The 23,798-nt window shown below is 45.7% G+C and overlaps 1 protein-coding gene across 1 annotated transcript; it reads right to left on the bottom strand.

Annotated features, from left to right (window-relative positions):
- Positions 1-308: 308 nt before the first annotated feature.
- Positions 309-23,615, bottom strand: LOC120019756 (general transcription factor 3C polypeptide 2-like). The gene is made up of 20 exons (XM_038963190.1): positions 23,510-23,615; positions 22,313-22,761; positions 21,905-22,018; positions 21,395-21,764; positions 20,746-21,061; positions 20,488-20,582; positions 20,274-20,351; positions 20,047-20,145; positions 19,702-19,929; positions 19,430-19,541; positions 19,080-19,197; positions 8,899-8,930; positions 8,489-8,618; positions 8,173-8,317; positions 6,571-6,732; positions 6,286-6,373; positions 5,949-6,077; positions 5,339-5,509; positions 3,605-3,712; positions 309-1,601 (listed from the first exon to the last, which is right to left on the bottom strand). Exons 2-20 carry the CDS (start codon positions 22,743-22,745, stop codon positions 1,386-1,388), a joined length of 3,144 nt encoding a protein of 1,047 aa, XP_038819118.1. The 5' UTR covers positions 22,746-22,761; positions 23,510-23,615; the 3' UTR covers positions 309-1,385.
- Positions 23,616-23,798: the final 183 nt, after the last annotated feature.

Below are 23,798 nucleotides of genomic sequence, written 5' to 3'. Positions count from 1 at the left end.
GTTGAGCCGGTACTAGATGGATGTACCTAATAAATTGACCGGTACTAGCTTGGTGCACCTAATAAACTGACCGGTGAGTGTATCTAAGAATAACCATACAAAATGTGGTGAATGCAGATGATTCTGAAGCTGAAAAAATTAGTTGGCGTGTGGGAAGTGTCTTTCAGGAAATGGCAATTAAAGACAGAATTTAGACCACCAAACGCCAATTTATACCCAATCACCATCTCTCCAAAGTAAGTTACTAAATATAGTCCAGTTTGTAGCTTTATGAAATGGGTTTTTCAATTGTAATTCATGTAGTGACTTTGAAATCATTGATGCCCAGTCCATTTTAAAGTTTTCAAATTCATGAACATTTTCAGAACAGTAGTATGATAAACTAAAGAACATTGAGTCTCCATTCTATCCGCTGAGAACAGATCATGCTTCACCGCTGATATGCTGCAGTCTATAAGGCAGTACTGCTAATAGTCTTTTACTGCTGCTGTTTTATTACCGCTGAGTCCCATCCTCCCTGGACCATTTTCCGCCATCATCAGCTCTTAATTGAGGTATAAGTCACATAGAATGGAGCCTCTATTACGCATGGATGGATCACTGCAGAGATAACCCATGATTAGTTACACACATCAGGCGTTTATCACAGTAACTAAGTCCACGCTTAACAACAGACTTTCAGTACATTTACTAACTACAGGAGGCCTTGACCCAGGCCCCTGGTACTCCTTTAGACTTATATAAAAATATATGGGAATATGAGATTTAGAAAAGACTGAAAATATAATTTTAATAAACAGACATTGACAGACAAAGACTTAGAGACTAAAGACTAAATCTAAAACATGGTTTATACCTGATATACAGAAGTCATGGACCTGAAAGTGTGTGATAGAAAAGGAACAGCGGCAAGAAAGGCAGAATATAATCAGAATGAATGAACAGAAAAACCCTAAAGTGCTATAGCTTTGCAATGACGCCAAGTTTGGGTTCTATAAGAACCCTTCAAGTCAGTCCTCAGTTCACAATGTATTCACACCAAAAGAAAATGTTTATATAAAATAATAGTAAAACATTTACAAGTTCTAGCAAAATAGCGTGTGTTTTTTCGTCTGGAAATAAGTTAAATATAAAAACATTGTGGTCTTGCAGAAGATAAAAACACAGTGGGCTTACTGTCCAAACAAAGCAGCCAATCACATTCCTTGGGAGCTGGATCCTACCATGAGATCCACTCCTGTAACTCAAACTTCCATGAAAATCTCATTTTGACATGGAAGTTCTATGTGTGGATCCAAAGTTAGAACGAAGCCCTAATTTGAGTCCTTAGGAAGTTGGGAGTGGTATACACTGCAGTACACTGAGGGGAGCAGACCTCCAGGAACCTACAGCTTTTCTGTGGTGTGTCTGACGGCACTGGCGTCCCCCTGGCTGTCTGTCGTGTCCTGGGGGAACATGGTGCTGAACTGGGCCTGGCTCTCCTGCACCATCTTGTTAATGTGAGAGCTGTTCATGGCCCTGAGGCAGTGGGCTCTTACCAGGCCCGCCTGGCCCCCAGACAACACCCAGCTCTGGGCACACAGGTTGGGGTTGAAACGGACCTACAAAGAAGAGAAGGAGAACAGGGTGGGAACAGTCAGAGCACACAGATGATTGTTTAGGATTATTTACAGATGGCTCAGTTGTTTGAAGCATGGTGTTTGAGACACCAGACTTGTAGGTTTGATTCCTGCATGTGCAACTAACTGGATACAAATGACCATTTTATGTTTTATGTTCATGTCCTCAACTCAACAGTCACACATCCAAAACTAGAAATATCCATCTTCCAATAAAACATACATAACATGTTTAAAGGGAATCGGCAAGGATGAGGGAATAAGGTGAGCCTGTCAACCAATAAATAACAGTGTAGGTACTGTACTTGAGACAGTGGAGATTGAGTAAGTCTGCTGTTAAAGTAACTGTCCAGTGAAAATCTTTTAAAATTGTCATATTCTGTTAACTCATACCCAGATTATGTTGTGGACTCATCCTATGCTGTTTTTGTAGCCCAAGCATAAATTGTAGAACACTTTAAAAAAATTAAAACACCTCAAAGTTAGGAATAGGATATCATCCTAATGAGGAGAATGAGCTGGCCAATCAGCAGTATACTCAGGAATATTTTTTTATGACCGGTATACGCCTACACCATTCTAACACAGAAAATATGCTTTTTAACATACTTAATCACAATTTTGGGAATGGAAAACTATTTAACTCATAGAGTAATTATTTATAGGTCATATTTCATAGAAATCAGACACTGGACAGTTACTTTAACGCGACCAAATCCACAGCTCCGCTCTCTGAAGCCATGGCTGCCGTTAGGGTTATTACTTACTTAACCTTTACTGAACTAGGCAAGTCAGTTAAGAACAAATTCTTATTTTACAATGACGGCCTACCCCGGCCAAACCCTCCCCTAACCCAGACGACGCTGGGCCAATGACGCTGGGCCAATGGGACTCCCAATCACAACCGGTTGTGATACAGCCCGGGATCAAACAAGGGTCTGTAGTGACACCTCTTGCACCGAGATGCAGTGCCTTAGACCGCTGCGCCATTCAGGAGCCCTGTTAAGAGAGGGCTAATGTTAAGAGAGGGCTAATGTTAAGAGAGGGCTAATGTTAAGAGAGGGCTAATGTTAAGAGAGGGCTAATGTTAAGAGAGGGCTAATGTTAAGAGAGGGCTAATGTTAAGAGAGGGCTAATGTTAAGAGAGGGCTAATGTTAAGAGCGGGCTAATGCACTCTGACATCAGCGTTGAGCTCCAATGCAACTCTTTACCCAGTTGATCAATTCCCAATCAGGAGATCTGCTCAAACCTCAGCTTAATCCTGCCTGGCCAGCATCATTAGACTAGATAACACCACTACTGATATTTCTATTAGCACTAATCTAGAGTCACTGCCTGGCTCCATGACCAATCCATGGGCTGCCATCACTGTTATAGCATAGTGCCTCAATTGGAAATGTTTGTCAACGAGTCGCTGTGGCCCTCTAAAAGCGATTTCTGTGAATAACCAATGAGCTATGCAATAGTTCTAAGTTCAAATAGTTGCCTAAAACTTGTACTTTACTGAACATACGAGGAAGGCACAAGAAAATGCACTTCAAATAAGACTAAAGGCTCAGTGGTACAACAGGCTGGTTTAAGAAGTGACTTTGCCATGATGAATAGTGGCCTCCGGTTCTCCTCCGTGTCACCTGGGAGAATCACACCCGTTTCCATCACTCCACAGTGAAACTACAGATCATCCCTATGGCACTCTTCTCCTCGCATCCCTCCAATGAAACCCGGGGTGACACATTCCTCATTTTACAGCTCATTACTTTCTGTCTTTATCGCTGCCTGGCCATCAGAGTCTCTCCCTCTCGCTCTATCCCAGCTGGGCCTAATGCAGACTGGGGGGGGTCTGATGATAACTTCAGTCAGAAGAGATCACATTCACACAGCTTTCAGCTTGGCTGCTCCAGCAAGTAAAAACATTACTACGGAAGAGCTTTTCAAGGTGGAATGCAGTCAGAGAATCATGTTTTTTTTTAACTCTTAGACATACCTTAGTTAGTGAAGCCAAAGGCATTAGGTCCAGACACAGTCCCCCTTTGGCCTCTGCAACCTGCATGTGCTTCCACGGAGCTCGGCTCTGGACATTCTTAAACGTTCTCTGGAAGAGAAAGAGTTCAATAGTCTGATTACATGCTAAAACACCACAAAACTGACACACCCAAATACAGAGCTATCAAACAATCCTCACTGTATCACAAATTAAGATGAATTTAGATATATTTTTTTTTTTAACCATTTCTTCCATCTCTGCGTTAATGCAGAGATAGAAGAGAGTTTTGCTCTTCATTGTAATCAGAGGGCTGGTATAAATACGATACATGCCAGTCTCTCTTGGCTAAGAGTTGAGGAGAGACTGACTGCATCACTTCTTCTTTTTATAAGAAACATTAATGTGTTGAAAATGCCAAATTGTATGCATAGTCACTTAAACACAGCTCTGACACTTACCCCACCAGACATGCCACCAGGGGTCTTTCAGAGTCCCCAAATCCAGAACAAATTCAAGAAAGCGTACAGTATTATATAGAGCCCTTATTGCATGGAACTCCATCTCATATTGCTCAAATAAACAGCAAACCTGGTTTAAAAAAACAGATAAAGCAACACCTCGTGGCACAACGCCTCTCCCCTATTTGACCCAGATAGTTTGTGTGTAGGTATTGATATGTAGGCTACGTGTGCCTTTTAAAAAATGTATGTAGTTATGTCCTTGTCTATTGATGTTCTGTATTATGTCATTCTGTATTATGTTTCATGTTTTGTGTGGAACCCAGAAAGAGCAGATGCTGCTTTTGCAACAGCTAATGGGGATCCGAATAAAAAAATAAATGCTCCTCATCTCCACTGACCTATGCTGTAGCGGTGGCCCATGCTAAAATGCCACAGCCCTCTGAAGCCTCAAAGAGTCGACCCTAGCATGTTGTTTCCCACACTGGACAGCCGGGGAGACAGATTGAGGCCAAGATAGCTCTTCTCTCAGGGGTTGAGTAAGTGGAGCGTTATGTCAAGCAGCAGGAATGAACTCCACTGCCCTGGCACCTCCCTCCCTAACAAAAGGCCCTAGTCAGGTGACATACGTCAAAGGTAAGTGGGCCGTGGCCTGATGGGCTGTGGGTAATGGACGTGCTTAGGCCACGGCGACTCGGGGTGGTGTGTGGGATGTGTGTGTGCAGGGCAGTGACAGGGCCGGTGGAGCGGAAGGCAGGGGAACAGATGGAGGAGCCCTAGAGAGAGGAGCAGTGGCGAGGGAGAGGGGGAAGGAGGGCGCAGTATAAATTAATGAAGGGTGCGACACTTAATCAAGTCCTAACCCAGGAGTCGGCCGTCGCTAAGGGCCACAGCTAGGTGCACTTCTGGGTTGTCGTGGAAACCGACGGCACCAGCGTGTGAGCAGGGATGGCGTTTTGCGGATGCGCCCTGGGCCCTTCAGTTCCCTCAGGTGTGTCAGATACAACTCATCTAATAAATCTATTGGGTCTAGCAGAACACATGTGCTCTGTGCATAAACACACCGGGCAGGTTTATGTCATCAGCTGCTCATGGACTGCAGTCTGGTCCTGACACACAAACACACAATCCCCTACAATGCAGAGCTTAGGCAGTCTTGTGCTTAGAGAGAGCACACCGGGTATCCCATAATTTAACACACACTCAAACAGCCGAATGTGTTTGTGCGTAGACAGTATCTTCATCATCTCCTTCCTCTGTATTAACCCTAACCCACCATGTCCATGTCGTGGTAGTGGAGGTAGTACTTCTTGGCTGTCTCTCTGTAGGTCTGAGGTCTATGATGAGATGTTCCGTTACTGGTGGAACCACTTCCTTCCTCTCCAACTCCTCCCTCATTCTCCTCAACTTCTTCTTTCAATTGGACCATTTCGGTTCTGAACACAGGCTGAAAGAATAGAAAAAATGTGATTGAAGAGAAAAGATGGACCCATTTTCAATTAACATTCATACTGCAGTCTTTAATGTGTAAGTCAATGTCATGAAATATGTGTATAATTAAGTAATAAGGCACCTCGGGCGTTTACGGTATATGGCCAATATACTACGGCTAAGGGCTGTTCTTATGCACGACACAACGCGGAATGCCTGATACAGCCCGTAGCCCCCCGAGGTGCCTTATTGCTATTATAAACTGGTTACCAACGTAATTAGAACAGTAAAAATATATGTTTGGTCATACCTGTGGTATACTGTCTGATATACCACGGCTTTCAGCCAATCAGCATTCAGGGCTAGAACCAGCCGGTTTGTAATGGCGACTTTAGAAATGCTAATTTTGGAGATATCTGTGTGTGGTGCGAGGCCGGCCTGGACAGGGTACTTACGAATCTGCGATCGATGGATCGTTTGAGGTAGCAGGGGTTGTTGAACAGGTTGGGTATTAGGACCATGATCACGTCTCCCACCGAGTCCGCCGTCACAGCTGTGTTCAGCCAATCAGAGATCGACAGGCTCTGCAGAAATACCAAGATGGACCAATCAACACGAGGAAGGGGGTTGGACCAAGAAATGGTGTGTAGCCCAATATCAGCTCAACCCCTCGTCCCTCTACACTAAAACAGATATGGAAGTATTTGAGAGGTATAAGCAGTCTACAGAAGTGAATAGTGGTAGGGACTACAGTGGAATTGGTTGTGTTTCTGTCCCAGTTTCCCCACTTACCCACATGGTCCCTTTCCGTGGCACCAGAAAGAGTGGCTTGAAGCCCAGATACCCCGAGTCAAAGTAATTGAGTCCATGTTGGCCAAACCTGAAGGGGGACACGAAAAATTAAACATGTCCCCTGACAAAACAGACCAAGATCAAAGCGCGATACAATAGAACACCCTTCACAAGGTATAGATTACACAAGACACACAGAGGGGAATGAGGGGGGGGGGGGTAGTAGACGACAATGGAGAGGTAAGATGTCGATTGAATTGGAAGGAGGAGAGGAGAGAGACTCACGTGGCGTAGGTGCTCTCCTGAGAGATGAAGACCCCAGCCCAGTGCAGGGGCCAGGCCGCCTCGGTGGAGAGGAAGCGCTTGAAGGACTGGCAGGGCTCCCAGGTCCTCCTCAGGTCCCACATCTTCACCAGCCTGTCATCACCCGCCGTCACCATGAGGTCTCTAGGAGGAGGAAGGGCAGAGGAGAGGGAGGAGAGAGGAGATGAGATGAGGGGATAAGGAGAGAAAAGAACAGCAGGAGGGAGGACAGGAAAGACCGAGGATCTGATGGAGAGTAGAAAAGGCAGAGAGAAGATGGCAGACAGTCTCATCACAAAAGAGAGGGAAATGGAGGAGGAAGAAACGTGGGAGCGGACAGCTCCAGCCAGCCAGCCCAGTGTCCTGTACAGTAGCTCTTCATTATCCCTCATTAAAACCCAGCCAGCCAGATAAGATGGATGCCTGCAGTCTGTCCCCTACCAAACAACCCAGCGGGGCCCCCGAGTGTCTCCATAACGCCAGCCCATAGACTGGAGAATAACCCGCTGCTACGGTGTATCAATGTTGCACTCTAACCCGTGACTCATGATACTGCCGCAGATCTTTACAGCTTTCTAATAAACCTGGTTTAGAAGCCGCTGGTGGTTGTTCAGTATGCAGCCGACTGAGGAGTGAAATAAGAGGAGGAACACCTTGCCTTCATACTCTACTAGCTAGCCAATTTGATTTCTCTGCTGTGTTACACAGGAGATGCATGGCCCGGGAGGCTACGCTTCTTCTACACCTTACTACCGGGCGGTGCTATGAGAAGGAGGGGCAGGCACTGCGCACTAGCCAGTAAACTGAGTGGTATTGTTTGGTACCAGACCAGGGTAGATCCCATCCCTTTCGTCCATGATAGGCGTGAAACTTCCAGAGGCTGTCTTGCATGGCGGTGTCTGGTGCTCAGTTTGTGTGCTGCCACTGCCTTCATGAGACTATATGACCAGGATGGTCGGGCCCCTTGCCAAAAGAACGTACCCTCTAGAGTCTGTACCCGACAGAGCATCTGGAGTGGGGCAGGATTGACAGCTGAGTGCCCCCCTCCCTACCTCCACCCTCACACGTCGACATGTTTACACGAGTCACGACATCACAGAGCGCAAAATCTTCCTTCCCCTCCTCTCTGCCCGCAGATCCACCATCGGTGTACCTCTCCGCTCCATCCTCCAATAATGGGAATGTGTTTTAGCAGAGAGAAAGTGTGTTTATTAGAAATCCAGAGCGGTAGCGAGGTGCGACGTGAGCTTTACACTTGGCTTCATCCACCACCCACTGTTCCTGCTCTCCCTTCCTCTCTCCCTCCCTGCACCACCCAGCTAGGAAAACCAACTTTGCTGCTTACCTTCCAGCAGACTCAGACAGCCGCATGGCGCAGCGCGGAGCTCACTGCCAAAAGGTCACTGCTTATTACATTCTACATGCTCAGAATGGTAATGGTGGCTCTGGTCTCTGAGCTTGATGTCATACTGCATGGGCTTTTTGCTACAGCTTTGGTGCAGTTGGTCGTGATGCTGGGCAGGCTTTCGGAACCTAGTGGTTGGAGACAGGTCCTTGAATCCTCCGCTCTGATTGGCTGCTTACCTGGATGCGTGGCAGAAACTGAGGGCGCGGGTGGCGTTGTCGTGGGCGATGAAGCAGTGGTAGGGGTAGAGGGTGAAGGAGCGGTCTGGAGCGCGCACCCGCTGCAGAATAGACTTACTGGACAGGTTCCACAGGGCCACCGTACCTGCAGGGGGAAGACAACAGGACATGTACTACAGCTGGAGGAGTACCTGGATACGAGTCTGTAAGCTCAAGAACACTGACTAGAAGGGTTGAAGTTGGGGCAAAGGTGACAGTCACACCACAGGACACCCGCCTCATTGGCATCCTGGACTATGATGTGTTGTAGTCATACCATCATAGAAGCCAGCAGCCAGGATGTTGTGAGGTTTGACAGGCAGCCAGTCCATGGAGAGAACCTGGTTATTCTTTTCGTCGTGGTTGGTCTTGAAGGAGCCCCGCTTCAGAGTGATCACACCCTGTACCTACACACACACACACACACACACACACACACACACACACACACACACACACACACACACACACACACACACACACACACACACACACGGACGAATGACAATTAGATTTGTACACACCAGCAGGACAAGCATCTCAAAGATTTCAAATAAAACATGTTGTGTGTGGACAGTGTTTTCTCTTTCTCATAATTGCTGAGAGTTGAAGATGACACTTGGGCTAATTAAAACGCATACATCTGTAGTCTTCTCTATGAGGAGGAGAGATCAGATATTAGCCTACCTGGCAGATCATCAGTGTTGGGCAGGCTCCACCTATTGGGAAACACATGAATATTATTTATTAACTCTATGATTATTAATGGGAACTCAATACATGAACACAGATTTATTACGGATTGTAATTGAACAAACTGAGCTGTGGAGTGTGAACACACACACACTTAAATCAACAATCTCATTCACCCTGTGATCAGTGCAGTCAGACAACACTGAGACAGAGAGAGACAGAGACAAGCAATCACAGTCCCTCTCCAAAGACAGTCTGGTGTTAAAAATCGTCTAGCTGTCAGAATCCCAGGCCGTGTCTATCTGCTCTGCGAGATGGATATGTCCCGGGGCCCAGGGCCATTCAACCACTGACTGGACATGGCACTGTCTGTCCGTCTGACTACTGTTTTTCAATAGAAGCAGACACTCAAGAGTCTGAACCTTCTTCTCCTGGCATTACACCAGATCTGACTGGCCACTCTGCTGGCCCAGACCCAGAGAACCAGTCTCCTTCCCTGGATGTGTCCAGAGATCTGACTACTGTCAGGCTACTGTTAGGATCCTGCGTCTGTCGGTCTATTAGCTCAGCCACTTAAACTAGCCTGATACCGAGGCATTTGTGGCTGAAGCTTTATTTATTTATTACAAAAGGCTGTAATAACAACATGGCGTTGGAATATGTACAATACTGGAATGTTCATGACACTTTATATCTAACAGGAGGAATACGGCAATGGTTGGGTGTCTGACAGAGTAGTGTTAGTCTGTGGAGAATTTCAGGTCCAGCTACCTCTCCTGTGGTCTCATTCCTCTCTACCCCACCTCTTCCACCCCCTACAGGTCGATGGGGTCGATACAGCATCACGCCTCACTGCCCCCCCACCCCATCTTTGACCCCCTCCACCCAAACACAGCAGCCTCCCTTCCCCATAGGCTGATTGAGGCCTGTGTGAGTGACAGGTTTGGGGGAGAAAGGTGTCGGGTACTAGGCTGAAATTCATGGCTTCCAACACTAACAACTGCGTAGCGATGCATCTTCTTTGTCATTTCAATTATAGATCCTTGTCTGATGGAACGAGCTAGTAAATTATCTTCATTGAGCAAGGAGGAGATAGGCCCTTTTTTTTTTTACCCGACAGGTTTTTTACGGGCACTCTCACGCACACCAAAAGCTATTTGTAATTATCTGCCCCAAACAGTCTCGCAGATAGTGAGCGCACACACGCACAAGCATCTGATCCCTTAACCCTGTCACTTCTGAACAGAGACAAGGCTGGCTCACATTAATGCTAAATTACAGCGACGGCATTACAGAATGGGTTTTTGATGAACTAATTTGCATTTCATCCAGCCGATGTGGTGTGTTTTCTATCAGTCTGTTAAAAGCCTCCCCCCATCTCTCTAGCTCCATGGCTAAATGTAGACAATTCACTACATTCCCTCTCCTAGCCTCACACCTGGCCCTCCATAAAGGCAGCACAAGGGGCCCTAAATGTCACTCGTCACAGGTGTGGCTGTCCCGTCCTGCTGTGACTCTGAGGGTTTCATAGTTCAGTTTAGTGACCCAGCTAGGCTCTCCCAGACTAGCTCTTGGCAGGACATGAAGGACGGCTAGCCAGGGCCCAGCGTTCCCCCTCAACAGTCCAAAAACCTAAATGTAACTTCTCAGGGCACTGACTATGAACTGTAACCTTTCATCCCCCAGCTCAGAAACCTGGGGGATGCGGAGAGGCTGCTGTGGAACTGTGTACAATGAGGCATGACAACAATTAACTGATAGAAAGGGCACTAAAAGAGGAAAAGAACAGTCAGTGATTTTGGGCACTGAAAAAAACAAAAAAAAACAATTCTGCATCCACAAACTGCTCAAAAGGAGCACCGTAAAATTTGGCCCCAACCTGATATACTGAAGGGAGCATTCTGACCCCATAGTGAATGACTCCAGCTTTCTGAACTGCCTGAATAGGGCTGACAGACACTTACAAGCTGTGACTCTATAAACATAAAACCTTTAAGGCAGAGTGATAAATGACGACCGGTGCTATAGAAAGAACAAGGCTAAAAATGCAAGGTCCTGACGCTAGACAGGTCCATGAATCAGACCCTCTCTGCAGTGCTGCTCTTATCTCCTGGAGTGAGCCCTGACCTGCCTGGCTGGCTACCCTGTGTCTGTATGTGTGTGTGTAGGTATGTGTGCAGTTATGAGTGTATCCTGCTGAAATGGTTCATTTGCTTCTGCTTTGAAAAACAGAATTAGAATTCAAGTTAACTTCAAGTTGGCACAACTATGAGGGATGCAGCAGGTATTTTCTAGTGTAAATGATGGATGGGCCAGATAAACATCATCGACCTAATGACCATAGTCTTTATCACATCGCCCCCAAGGCTGTTGAGCCTTATAGGGGAGTAGACTGTATGGCAGGTAGCCAAGCGGTTAGAGAGGCAAGTCAACAACTGGAGGGTTGCCAGTTCGAATCCCGGGTCAAAAAACATCTGCTGGGAAGTGAGCTGGCAACCAGAGGGTTGCTGGTATCAAATCACAACAGTGCCCAGTGTGGCAGCCTCCCACACCTCTCCAAAACAACTTGTATCTGTATGCATGTGTGTCTTTTGGAGGGGTTGGGTTAAAAGCAGAAGTCAAATTTCAGTTGGACCTTATGTGCAATTGACCAATGTAGTGAGCTTAATCTTAACAGGACAGAGCAGTGTCATCTGTAAGAGATACAGCAAAACACTCAGACATTTACCTCTCCAATGCTACGTCAAGTCACTCCTTACAGTCTATGGTATAAAATAAACTGGGTGGCTCGAGCACTGAATGCTGATTGGCTGACAGCCGTGGTATATTAGACTGTATATCACGGGTATGACAAAACATGTATTTTAACTGCTCTAATTACATTGGTAACCAATAAGGCACCTCGGGGCTTATTGCTTAATTATAAACCGGATGGTCGAGCCCTGAATGCTGATTGGCTGAAAGCCATGGCTTATCAGACCGCATGACAGACCGTATGGGTATGACAATAACACCAACAAGTTACTGGTCTAATTACATTGTTAAAAAGTTTAGAATATAAATAATGCACCTTATCGGTTTGGTGTATATATATATATATATATATTTATTTAACTAGGCAAATCAGTTAAGGACAAATTTTTATTTACAATGACGGCCTACCAGGGAACACCTGCCTTGTTCAGGGGCAGAACGACAGATTTTTACCTTGTCAGCTCGGGGATTTGATCCAGCAACCTTTTGGTTACTGGCCCAATGCTCTAACCACTATGCTACCTGCCGCCCACGGCTAAGGGCTATATCCAGGCACTCCGCGTTGCGTTAGCTGTGGTATATTATTGCTTAGTTATACATAGTAACCATATTATACAGCTAATCTATCGGTATCTGTTGTAACTGCCAAGCGCTCACTGTTGCTACACACTACTAAAACATCTACAGCTCCAGTCACTGAGGTGTAAAAGTCATTAGAATTAGAATGTGGGTTAAGTCCTTTCATCTTTAAAACCCTGTGAATCCATTATGATGAGAGTGAATATCGATGTCGCCTCATGATAAACCAGAGGAGAAAGACTGCCTCTCTCATTGAAGCCACGGAAGTTCATGGCAGACCGCGGTACTGCAGGTATTGTTATCAGAAAACAGGATCCCCTAGCTTTAGGACACACCATCGGGAGTCTGTGTATTGGTTGGACTCCCCGAGTTGTGCATCGTTCTGGTGTTTGGCGACGGAAAATAACCATACTGCAATATAGCCGGCTTCACAAAAAAAAAACGTTTCCTACCAATAAAAGCACATGTATAACTTCTAGGAACGTCAGAATACAACTTTTGTCTGAACCGCAACATATTGCTAATAAATTGGACAGCTGGCTGCTATTAGAACACGCACTTCAAGCGAGACTTCCTACAACGAAATCTACCACTGTTTACACAGTAGGAATATGGTGCGGCCCCCCCCATTTACGCGAACGGGAAAAGTGCAATTTTTGTGGTTAATCTTCGTGTAAATAAAACACATTTTTAGAAGGCTTCTAATACACCAGATGCATGTCCTTGAACCGATTATTTTAAAATCGTACAATCATAAGGATAATTTATTTCAAATGGCAGCCTGCAGTACCCGTCGGCCTTCAACTCGAGTTACTCAATGAGGGGGCATCACTGAGCTAGCCCGCACGTCACTTCCTGGAGTTCAAACTGCCCAGACTTAATTTGGCTTTAATGCGCTATTGAGTCTTCACAATGAATGGTGTCACGTGATCCATGGCTTTGTCCATTCATATATAGGTCACTGTGATAAACTGTAATGCAGAGTTTGATACTGCTACGTTGATGGCACGTTGAAGTGCATTACCTTGTAGAGAGATTTGTACACTCCAGTAAATGTGAAAGAGGGGGAAATGGGAGCACTTACTGCCAGACTGTAAGAGAGCTGAATCTGTGAAGGATGACTCCAGGCAAGCAACTCTCTCTTTTTTCTCTCACCCTCTGCCTGCCCCTATACACCCTACCAGCCCCTCCATTCCTTTTGTCACCTCCCTCCATCTCTCTCTCAACCTACTGCAGAGATGAATAGAAGGATGAGCACACACTCACACAAACATACGGAAGCAAAAGGACACAGTGTTAGTTGTGTGAGGATGCAGTGTTCGTGGTGTGGACAGTCCATGCATCAGCAGGACAATGGGAGAATAATGCAGTGGGGGGGAGCCCAGCCCCAACAGAGGGACTATTAACTTGGTCAAAGATCATGTGATCCCAGCGGAGATTTGGAGAGGCAGGAAGAGGGGGACAGAAATGTGTAGGGACATACGAGGAAAATTAAAACATGCGCACAGACACAAAAACATACACACACACACACCTATTACGGAAGATGCCAATAGATTTTTATGGTAAATATCAAGGCATATGATTTAATAATAACATGATGTTTATGTGCCCTTAAATAAACAAACTAAAATGAAGTGAATATGTACTTATGTGACTTGGCAACAAAAAAGTCCACTTCAATGAGCAGCATGAAAACGGATTTTATAAAGACTTCCAGCTTTTCTGCAGGACCAAGTTCAGGCTGTTGAATGACAATACTGCTCCCTTCTGGACAGCACATACAACTACAACACCAGAGTAGGTTCGATTCCGACATAGATTACTGTTATAATATATCTATCACAAATTACTAATATATGTCTTAATTGTTAGTTGCTTTGGTCCTATCGTGTGTTAATGTGGAACTGACAGCGTTTTAGCAACATTAAATATTCTATTCTATGCCTTTTTAAAATATTTTTGACAAGCGAGCACTTAGATATGATCATTTTCACATTTTCATAGAATGTTTGGGAATGACAGAGTAAGTCATTAGTGAAAATTCTATAGCAATATATATGACTTTCCTAGTTAAATAAAGGTTAAAGAAAAACATTGAATCAATGTTTTTGTCACGTGCTGAATACAACAAATGTAGACCTTAGTGAAGTGCTTAATTACAAGCCCTTAACTCTTTTTCTTGAACTGCATTTAAGAAAATATTTACTAAATAAAAGTAAAAAATACAGCAAAAAGTAACACTAAAATAAAAATAACGAGGCTATATACAGGGGGTACCAGTACCGAGCCAATGTGTGGGGGTACAGGTTAGTCGGGGTAATTTATACATGTAAGTAGGGGTAAAGTGACTATGGATAGATACTAAACAGCGAGTAGCAGCAGTGTGGAAACAAAGGGGGGGGGGTCAATGTAAATAGACCGGGTGGCCATTTGATTAATTGTTCAGGAGTCTTATGTCTTGGGGGTAGAAGCTGTTAAAGAGCCTTTTGGACCTAGACTTGGCGCTCCGGTACCGCTTGCCGTGCGGTAGCAGAGAGAAGAGTCTATGACTTGGGTGACTGGAGTCGGTGACAAATTTTTGGACCTTCCTCTGACAACGTCTAGTATATACAGTACCAGTCAAAAGTTTGGACACACCTACTCATTCAAGGGTTTTTCTTTATTTGTACTATTTTCTACATTGTCGAATAATAGTGAAGACGTCAAAACTATGAAATAACCCATATGGAATCATGTAGTAACCAAAAAAGTGTTAAACAAATCAAAATATATGTTATATTTGAGATTCTTCAAAGTAGCCACCCTTTGCCTTGATGACAGCTTTGCACACTCCGTGCCAAATCTTTTCAGTCTCCTGAGGAGGAAAAGGTGTTGGTGTGCCCTCTTCATGACTGTCTTGGTATGTTTGGACCATGATAGTTTGTTGGTGATGTGGACATCAAGGAACTTGAACCTCTCAACCCACTCCACTACAGCCCGTCGATGTTAATGGGGGCCTGTTCGGCCCTCCTTTTCCTGTAGTCCACAATCAGCTCCTTTGTCTTGTTCACATTGAATGAGAGGTTGTTGTCATGGCACCACACTGCCAGGTCTCTGACCTCCTCCCTATAGGCTGTCTCGTCGTTGTCAGTGATCAGGGCTACCACTGCTGTGTCGTCAGCAAACTTAATGATGGTGTTGGAGTCGTGCTTGGTCACGCAGTCATGAGTGAATAGGGAGTACAGGAGGGGACTAAACAAGCACCCCTAAGTGGCAAGAATACGCGTGGCAGATGTGTTGTTGCCTACTCTTACCACCTGGGGGCGGCCCGTCAGGAAGTCCAGGATCCAGTTGCAGAGGGAGGTGTTTAGTCCCAGGGTCCTTAGCTTAGTGATGAGCTTTGAGGGCACTATGGTGTTGAATGCTGAACTGTAGTCAATGAACAGCATTCTCACATAGGTGTTCATCTTGTCCAGGTGGGAGAGGGCAGGGTGGACTGCGATTGAGATTGCATCATCTGTGGATCTGTTGGAGCGGTATGTGAATTTGAGTGGGTCTAGGGTTTCCGGGATGATGGTTTTGATGTGAGTCATGACCAGCCTTTCAAAACACTTCATGGCTACAGACGGGAGTGCTACGTGGCGGTAGTCATTTAGGCAGGTTAACTTCGCTTTCTTGGGCACAGGGACTATGGTGGTCTGCATGAAACATTTGGTATTACAGTCTCGGTCAAGGAAAGGTTGAAAATGTCAGTGAAGACACTTGCCAGCTGGTCTGCGCATGCTCAGTACACGTCCTGGTAATCCGTCTGGCCCTGCGGTCTTGTGAATGTTGACCTGTTTAAAGGTCATGCTCACATCGGCTACTGAGAGTGTGATCACACAGTCGTCCAGAGTGGGAAAGCAGACATGCGTTTGGACAATTAGTAGACACTACAGTATATAAAACCTAATAAAAACATATCTTATCCAGGACCGGACTCTACACAGACCGGTGCACCATAGCCAATCAGAGATACAGTAGGCCTTTATGCAAATAAGCCATTTGCCACACGGCAGTGTTGCCAAAAATATTTTGTGAGTTTTCAGACTCTTCCAGTGTCCTTTTTGGTAAACGATTCTAGTGACAAATTCAGCTGCTTACACAGGCCCTACTGTGTGTTTACAGGCAGTAGCAACAGCGCGACTTTAGATCGGTAGAAAGCATTTGCCAAAAGGCACAACATACACCTGAATGCAAATATATAAATACCACGTTTTGGGAACTTTACAGTCTATTGATCAAATCAAAGTTTATTTGTCACATGCGCTGAATACAACAGGTGTAGACCTTAGAGTGAAATGCTTACTTAGACTCTAACCAATAGTGCAAAAAAGGTATTAGGTGAACAATAGGTAAGTAAAGAAATAAAAACAACAGTAAAAAGACAGGCTATATACAGTAGCGAGGCTATAGAAGTAGCGAGGCTATAAAAGTAGCGAGGCTACATACAGACACCGGTTAGTCGGGCTGATTGAGGTAGTATGTACATGTAGATATGGTTAAAGTGACTATGCATATATGATGAACAGAGAGTAGCAGTAGCGTAAAGAGGGGTTGGCAGGTGGTGGGTGGCGGGACACAATGCAGATAGCCCGGTTAGCCAATGTGCGGGAGCACTGGTTGGTCGGGCCAATTGAGGTAGTATGTATGAATGAATGAATGTATAGAATCTATAGTTAAAGTGACTGTGCATATATGATAAACAGAGAGTAGCAGCAGCGTAAAAGAGGGATTGGGGTTGGGGGTGGGGGCACACAATGCAAATAGTCTGGGTAGCCAATTGATTACCGGTTCAGGAGTCTTATGGCTTGGGGGTAAAAACTGTTGAAAAGCCTTTTTGTCCTACACTTGGCACTCCGGTACCGCATGCCATGCGGTAGTAGAGAGAACAGTCTATGACTGGGTTGGCTGGGGTCTTTGACAATTTTTAGGGCCTTCCTCTGACACCGCCTGGTGTAGAGGTCCTGGATGGCAGGCAGCTTAGCTCCAGTGATGTACTGGGCCATACGCACTACCCTCTGTAGTGCCTTGCAGTCGGAGGCCGAGCAATTGCCGTACCAGGCAGTGATGCAACCAGTCAGGATGCTCTCGATGTTGCAGCTGTAGAACCTTTTGAGGATCTGAGTACCCATGCCAAATCTTTTTAGTTTCCTGAGGGGGAATAGGCTTTGTCGTGCCCTCTTCAAGACTGTCTTGGTGTGTTTGGACCATTCTAGTTTGTTGGTGATGTGAACATAAAGGAACTTGAAGCTCTCAACCTGCTCCACTACAGCCCCGTCGATGAGAATGGGGGCGTACTCGGTCCTCCTTTTCCTGTAGTCTACAATCATGTCCTTAGTCTTGGTTACGTTGAGGGATAGGTTGTTATTCTGGCAACACCCGGCCAGGTCTCTGACCTCCTCCCTATAGGCTGTCTCGTCGTTGTCGGTGATCAGGCCTACCACTGTTGTGTCGTCCACAAACTTAATGATGGTGTTGGAGTCGTGCCTGGCCATGCAGTCGTGGGTGAACAGGGAGTACAGGAGGGGACTGAAAACGCACCCCTGGGGGGCTCCAGTGTTGAGGATCAGCATGGCAGATGTGTTGCTACCTACCCTCACCACCTGGGGGCAGCCCATCAGGAAGTCCAGGATCCAGTTGCAGAGGGAGGTGTTTAGTCCCAGGATCCTTAGCTTAGTGATGAGCTTTGAGGGTACTATGGTGCTGTACGCTGAGCTGTAGTCAATGAATAGCATTCTCACATAAGTGTTCCTTTTGTCCAGGTGGGAAAGGGCAGTGTGGAGTGCAATAGAGATTGGATCATCTGTGGATCTGTTTGGGCGGTATGCAAATTGGAGTGGGTCTAAGGGTTTCTGGGATAATGGTGTTGATGTGAGCCATTACCAGCCTTTCAAAGCACTTCATAACTACGGACGTGAGTGCTACGGGTCTGTAGTCATTTAGGCAGGTTGCCTTTGTGTTCTTGGGCACAGGGACTATGGTGGTCTGCTTGAAACATGTTGGTATTACAGACTCAATCAGGGACATGTTGAAAATGTCAGTGAAGACACCTGCCAGTTGATCAGCACATGCCCGGAGCACACGTCCTGGTAATCCGTCTGGCCATGCAGCCTTGTGTATGTTGACCTGTTTAAAGGTCTTACTCACGTCGGCTACGGAGAGCGTGATCCCACAGTCGTCCGGAACAGCTGATGCTCTCATGCATGCCTCAGTGTCGCTTGCCTCGAAGCGAGCATAGGAGTGATTTAGTTCGTCTGGTAGGCTCGTGTCACTGGGCAGCTCGCGGCTGTGCTTCCCTTTGTAGTCTGTAATAGTTTGCAAGCCCTGCCACATAAGACGGGCGTCGGAGCCGGTGTAGCATGATTCAATCTTAGCCCTGTATTGATGCTTTGCCTGTATGATGGTTTGTCACAGGCATAGACAACCATGAAAAGGTAGGCTCTCTCAGTTGCCTATGCACAAGATCAACAAATAATGCTAGCCAGAGCGAGATTAGCTAAAATCTAACAAGGGAACAGTAGATGAACCCTCTCAAACATTTTCAGCTTGCAGTTGGTCGTACAAATTCCACTGATAAACGATGGGGAATAGTCGCCTGCTCGTCCTTCTGCAGCTTGCCTGCCAATGCATGCTTGTCCCAACCCACGTTTTGACAACTGAATGGGAACTTGCCTGCCTGTTCACCCATTTGATCGACGCCAAATAGAATAAACTGGGAATTGTATATATTTTTTTACTTATATTATGATTGTCTGTTTGTTTCATATCTGCAAAGTAGTTAAAACGCTGTCAGTTCCACTTTAAACGAGCATGCTAACCTTTAGCGGTGTGTTTCCTGCGGGCCATTAGTGTGTTGGGGTGAGGCAGGCTGTAGATAGTGATGTGGCCATCTGATGTGGAGGCAGCCAGGAGACCCAGTCTGGGCATATGAGGAGCCTGCCAGAGAGAGGGAGGACAGAAGGAAAGAGAGAGACAAAGAGAGAGGGAGGAGAGAAGGAAAGAGAGAGACAGGGAGAGAGGATCAGAGAGTCATACATTTTATATTTTTTTGTGTGTTTTATACAGTTCTCTTTTACAGTCACATGGAGCCATTATGCAGTAACATACATTACTGATGTTGATTTAACACGCCAGTTCTTTGTGTATCTCTGTGTGATGTTGTTCCTACCTTCCTGTTAGTGGTGGGCAGCTCCCAGGCTCCTCCTGGACACCACTTCAGGTTCCACACAAAGCCTTTATCCTGGGCAATAGCATAAGCCAGTCGTGGAGAGGACTGGGGACTGGGGAGAGACGAGGAGGGTGAGAGTGAAGGGATGGAGCAGAGAGATGGTGGGGGGAAATAGCCCAGAGAAAGGTAGAAACATCAAGAAGATTGTAGCGATAGAGAAAGACTGATATTACACTGATCACCATTAACTGGCCCATTGCCATGGTTCCTACCTGGTGTTGTACTGGAGTTGTCCCAGGTCCCAAATCTGGATGAGTCCAGGTTTGGTGTACAACTCATTCATCCTGTGCTGGTCGTCCAGGTTCCTGTGGCAGTAGATGGCAGCGTACTGGCTGGCAGGGGCGCCATCGGGGGAGGGGCACCAGTCCATGGCCCACACCGGGCCGCCCGTATAGAATAGCATGTCCCAGCGCTCAGGGTGGGGTGGCAGGCACTCAAACCTGGACAATAAACAACAATAAGATACTTATATATATATATATATCTATCTCAAGGACTTGATCAAGACCTTGGTGTTGCAAGCACCACAATTACAAATTGCACTACAAAGGATCTACCTCTTCATTCTGTGCAGAGGAGTCTCCTCCCTGATGCCCTCTCTGGAGAAGGTGAAGGCTGTTGACATCATCTCCTGCGGTAGATACTTCTCAGCCTCACTGGTAGGGGAAACGCATACCAAACATTTGATGTATTCCTGGGTTACTCGGTATGTGAGATACATGTAATATTTTCCCCCGGAAGATCAAGTATAATGGAATAATCAAATGTGTAATGATATTTCTACCTGTCCGACAAGCAATGCCAATCCTTCTCTGAAGGCATCCACTCAGCAAAGACCCATTCGTTACAGTGTTCATCACGGCTGTCAAACACACAGAAAGAGCCAGGACCAAAGACCCAGGAGTGAATAATGTAATGCATTGAGCACCCCCTACTGGCAGTAAGCAATAAAACCTACTTTTTTTTATTGCTACATAAAAGACAGGTGAGCCACTTACAAGGTCTTGGTGGTTTTGGTGCACATCCAGATGGGTCCCATCATGTTGTTTGACAGTCCATTGGGGGAATTACCATGGTATCGAACTTGACTTGACTGAGTGACAAAAAATATAACATGACAACGGTAACACAAAAGTCTTAATTTAGCTTGTCATTGGTCTCAGACTGTGGTCGCCTAGTGGGCAAAATCCCTCTCAATATCTCTCTGTCTGCTAGTCCATTTATCACAATCTACTGTAAAAAAAAATGCCACTCACAAGACCTCTGGAAATGCGTCTGGATCTAAGGTCTTTCAGTGGTGTGTGCCTCTTCTCCAAGTCTAAGTCTTCTTGAGTATCTTCATCCTCACTTTCCGCCTCAGTGTCTTGATTTTCTGGAACAAAGTCCACATCCTCTGCAGCGTTGTCACTGTCAAAATCAGGGGCCTTCCTCTTCTTGCCCTTGCCTCTGGTCCGTTTCTGGGGCTGGGTTGAGCTGGGGCTGGGGACTGGGCTAGACTCCCAGTCGTTCTTAGTACCATTGTCAGGTTGGTTGTATACCTCCTTGGCCAGGGTACGGAGGTACTGCAATGCACTGAGATGGAACAGAAACATACAACAATGGGTCAATTGAGCATGACTTTTTCCAAACTGAAATTGCTTTTGATGTGAAAAGATAAAGTTTGATTTGGTGGCCATTTCTGATTGTTTTATAATCGTGACAATCAAAAGTGAATGAGATATTGAAAAAGCATAGGGAGTCAAAGGTAGCTGTATAAAACACAGGCCAAACAAGAATAATACTACTGCTCATTCACTGAAATCTCCACTAATAGGCATACTGTATAGGATCATCTCATTACCATCAAAGACTGCTTACTTGCTGTAACAGAATCAAAATGATGGGGGACTAGATGATGTCACATACGCTTTTGCTGCCCTCCGCTTGGGTCTGCCACTAGGGGTGGTTTCAGGCTCCTCTGGGGTCTCCCTCAGTTCCGGGACTGCAGGGGCGGGCGTGGAGTTGACCTGTGGTGTTTCCTTTTGTATCTTCTTGGCAGAGGTCTTCTTGGCAGGGGTCTGTTTGATAAGCCCCTTGTCACTGTCTATGCTCGAGACCACTGGCTTTTTCTGTGGTGCCTTTTTCTGTGGTATCTTTTTGGCAGGTGTCTTTTTGGGGGGTTTCGGTTTTGGGGTCTTTTTGTCAGGCTCCTGCTGGTCAGTTTCTGTGTTAGAGACTACGGATATTTTCAGGCCCATCTTTTTCCTTGGCTTTTTTGTTGAGTCAGGACATTGTACTATGCAGAAACAAATTTACCAAAATATAAAATCAGAGCAACAAAAGAGGCAAGTTGGTTTGCGCTATCATCTCGGCATATATTAGGCTACTGCTAGTACACAATATTAATAACAAGTTTATTTAAGTTCAGGCACTCACGGTTGGTCGTGTCTGGTTCTCTCTGATATTTCGGATTAGGGACTCTTTTTCTCTGTAGACGATTTCCCGGGGTGGAAGATGGTACAGGAAGCTCTTCTGGAGGCAGATCCTGGCCTGGGGAAACATAGGAACATGGTGGGGTCTGTACTCCACTACATGCAGTATGGAATGCAAAATTCCCTAAAAACACACCACTTCGATACAAATATGACAGGAAGTGACTGTTTTTGTAGTAGGTTAGGAGAACTTGCACAGCAGGTTAGGTGAATTATCGTTGCAGGTTAAGAGAATTAGGTTAAGGTTAGTTAAAGGGTTAGTGAAAAGTCACTTCTGCTCATAGCTGTATTGAAGCATGTTTATAGGGAGTCCTGGGACATTAAACAGTGTCACTCTCTCTCTGCTGCTTACCTTGTTCAGATGCAGCACAGACAGCCTCCCCATTGGTGTCCTGTGGTTTTTCATGTGGATTGGTCTGCGCCTCTGCCTGAGGCTTTTTGTGTGGATCAGTCTGCTCCTCTGTCTCCTCTCCATGGGGTAAGCCCATGGATTCGCTACCCTGTTTGCCCAACTTCTGGGCAATGGTTGCCATCAACAGCCTAGACAACCTTACTGAGCAACACTTTTGCGTCACAGGCAGAGTAGATAACTTTACTGAGCACCTCTTCTTTGTCACAGGTAACCTACACAACCTTACGGAGCACCAATTATCTGTCACAAGAAGCCTTGACAGCCTTACTGAGCACCTCTTTATCACAGAAAGCCTAGACAAGTTTACTGAGCAACTCTTCTTGGTGGGAGGCAGCCTCAACAGCCTCACTGTGCCACTCTCTGTCACAGGCATACGTCCTACAGCATACCTGAGAGAGAGAGAGGGAGAGACTTCACCAGTTGAAACATGGGACAGTGGATACCGTAGTTTATTAGCAAATTTCACAGAATGACTGCAGTGCATATTGCATGATACAATTTCTTGCTAGTTAGCTAAACTGGCTATTGGCTAGTTAATCACATCACTCATATTTGGCAGATGACTCGAGGGCACATGTAGCTGCCAACTAGCCTACCCAAATGTGGGAGTATGGGCCACTGACTGATTTGCATTGACTGACTGATTGATTCAAATCGATAATCGACTAAAAGTAGTAAAAAACTGACAACTTGTTAGTGATGACAAAACTAACGTTAGCGAACTGGACTTTTATGGCATAACTAGCTACAGTTGCTACTTACACACTTGCTACAGCAAGTTTATGTAGGAAGTGTCCGGGGTTAGCTAGCTAATATCAATATGCTACAAGATAGCTAGCTATGTAGCTAGCTACTGTACATAGATTTTCTTGAGACGTCTGTCATAATACAGACTGGGACAGGGTCTGTGGTAAAAATTAGCTAACCGCGCAGACTCGTACAACACAAAAGACATCAGACATTTCTTCCAAGGCTCTATACTATCCCGTGGCTCATGGTTTATAGACCTCGTTTCCCAGTTGGCCTGACTCGCGCCCGTCCTCTAACCCCCGGTTCGAATCCCCATGTTCGTGCCAATATGGTTAGGTTACGATGAAATACAGATATACGGTCACTTAAATTAGAAACTATAGTTACCGATTCAAAGTCCTTATCGCCGCAAACAGCAACAATAACGTACTTTATCTGTAATATTCTCAATCGGTATTCTGTAGAGCGTGGATCTAGCTGGAGACCGCCTTATTTGTTGTGACCAAATAGACGAGATTGGCCGGTAGACTGCTGCCCCCTTCTGTTCGAAACTAAATATTACCTTGGTGCATGGCTGCAATACACCTTTCCTGCCACAGGTGGGGCCCTGTGCCAAAGTGGATACAACCAGAGCTTGTGCAGCTGGTGCATCACCCTCACTAATGCAGGCATTAGT

The sequence above is a fragment of the Salvelinus namaycush genome, chromosome 24, assembly GCF_016432855.1.
Source record: "Salvelinus namaycush isolate Seneca chromosome 24, SaNama_1.0, whole genome shotgun sequence".
NCBI lineage: Eukaryota > Metazoa > Chordata > Actinopteri > Salmoniformes > Salmonidae > Salvelinus > Salvelinus namaycush.
This window is presented reverse-complemented; position numbering and strand designations above follow the sequence as displayed.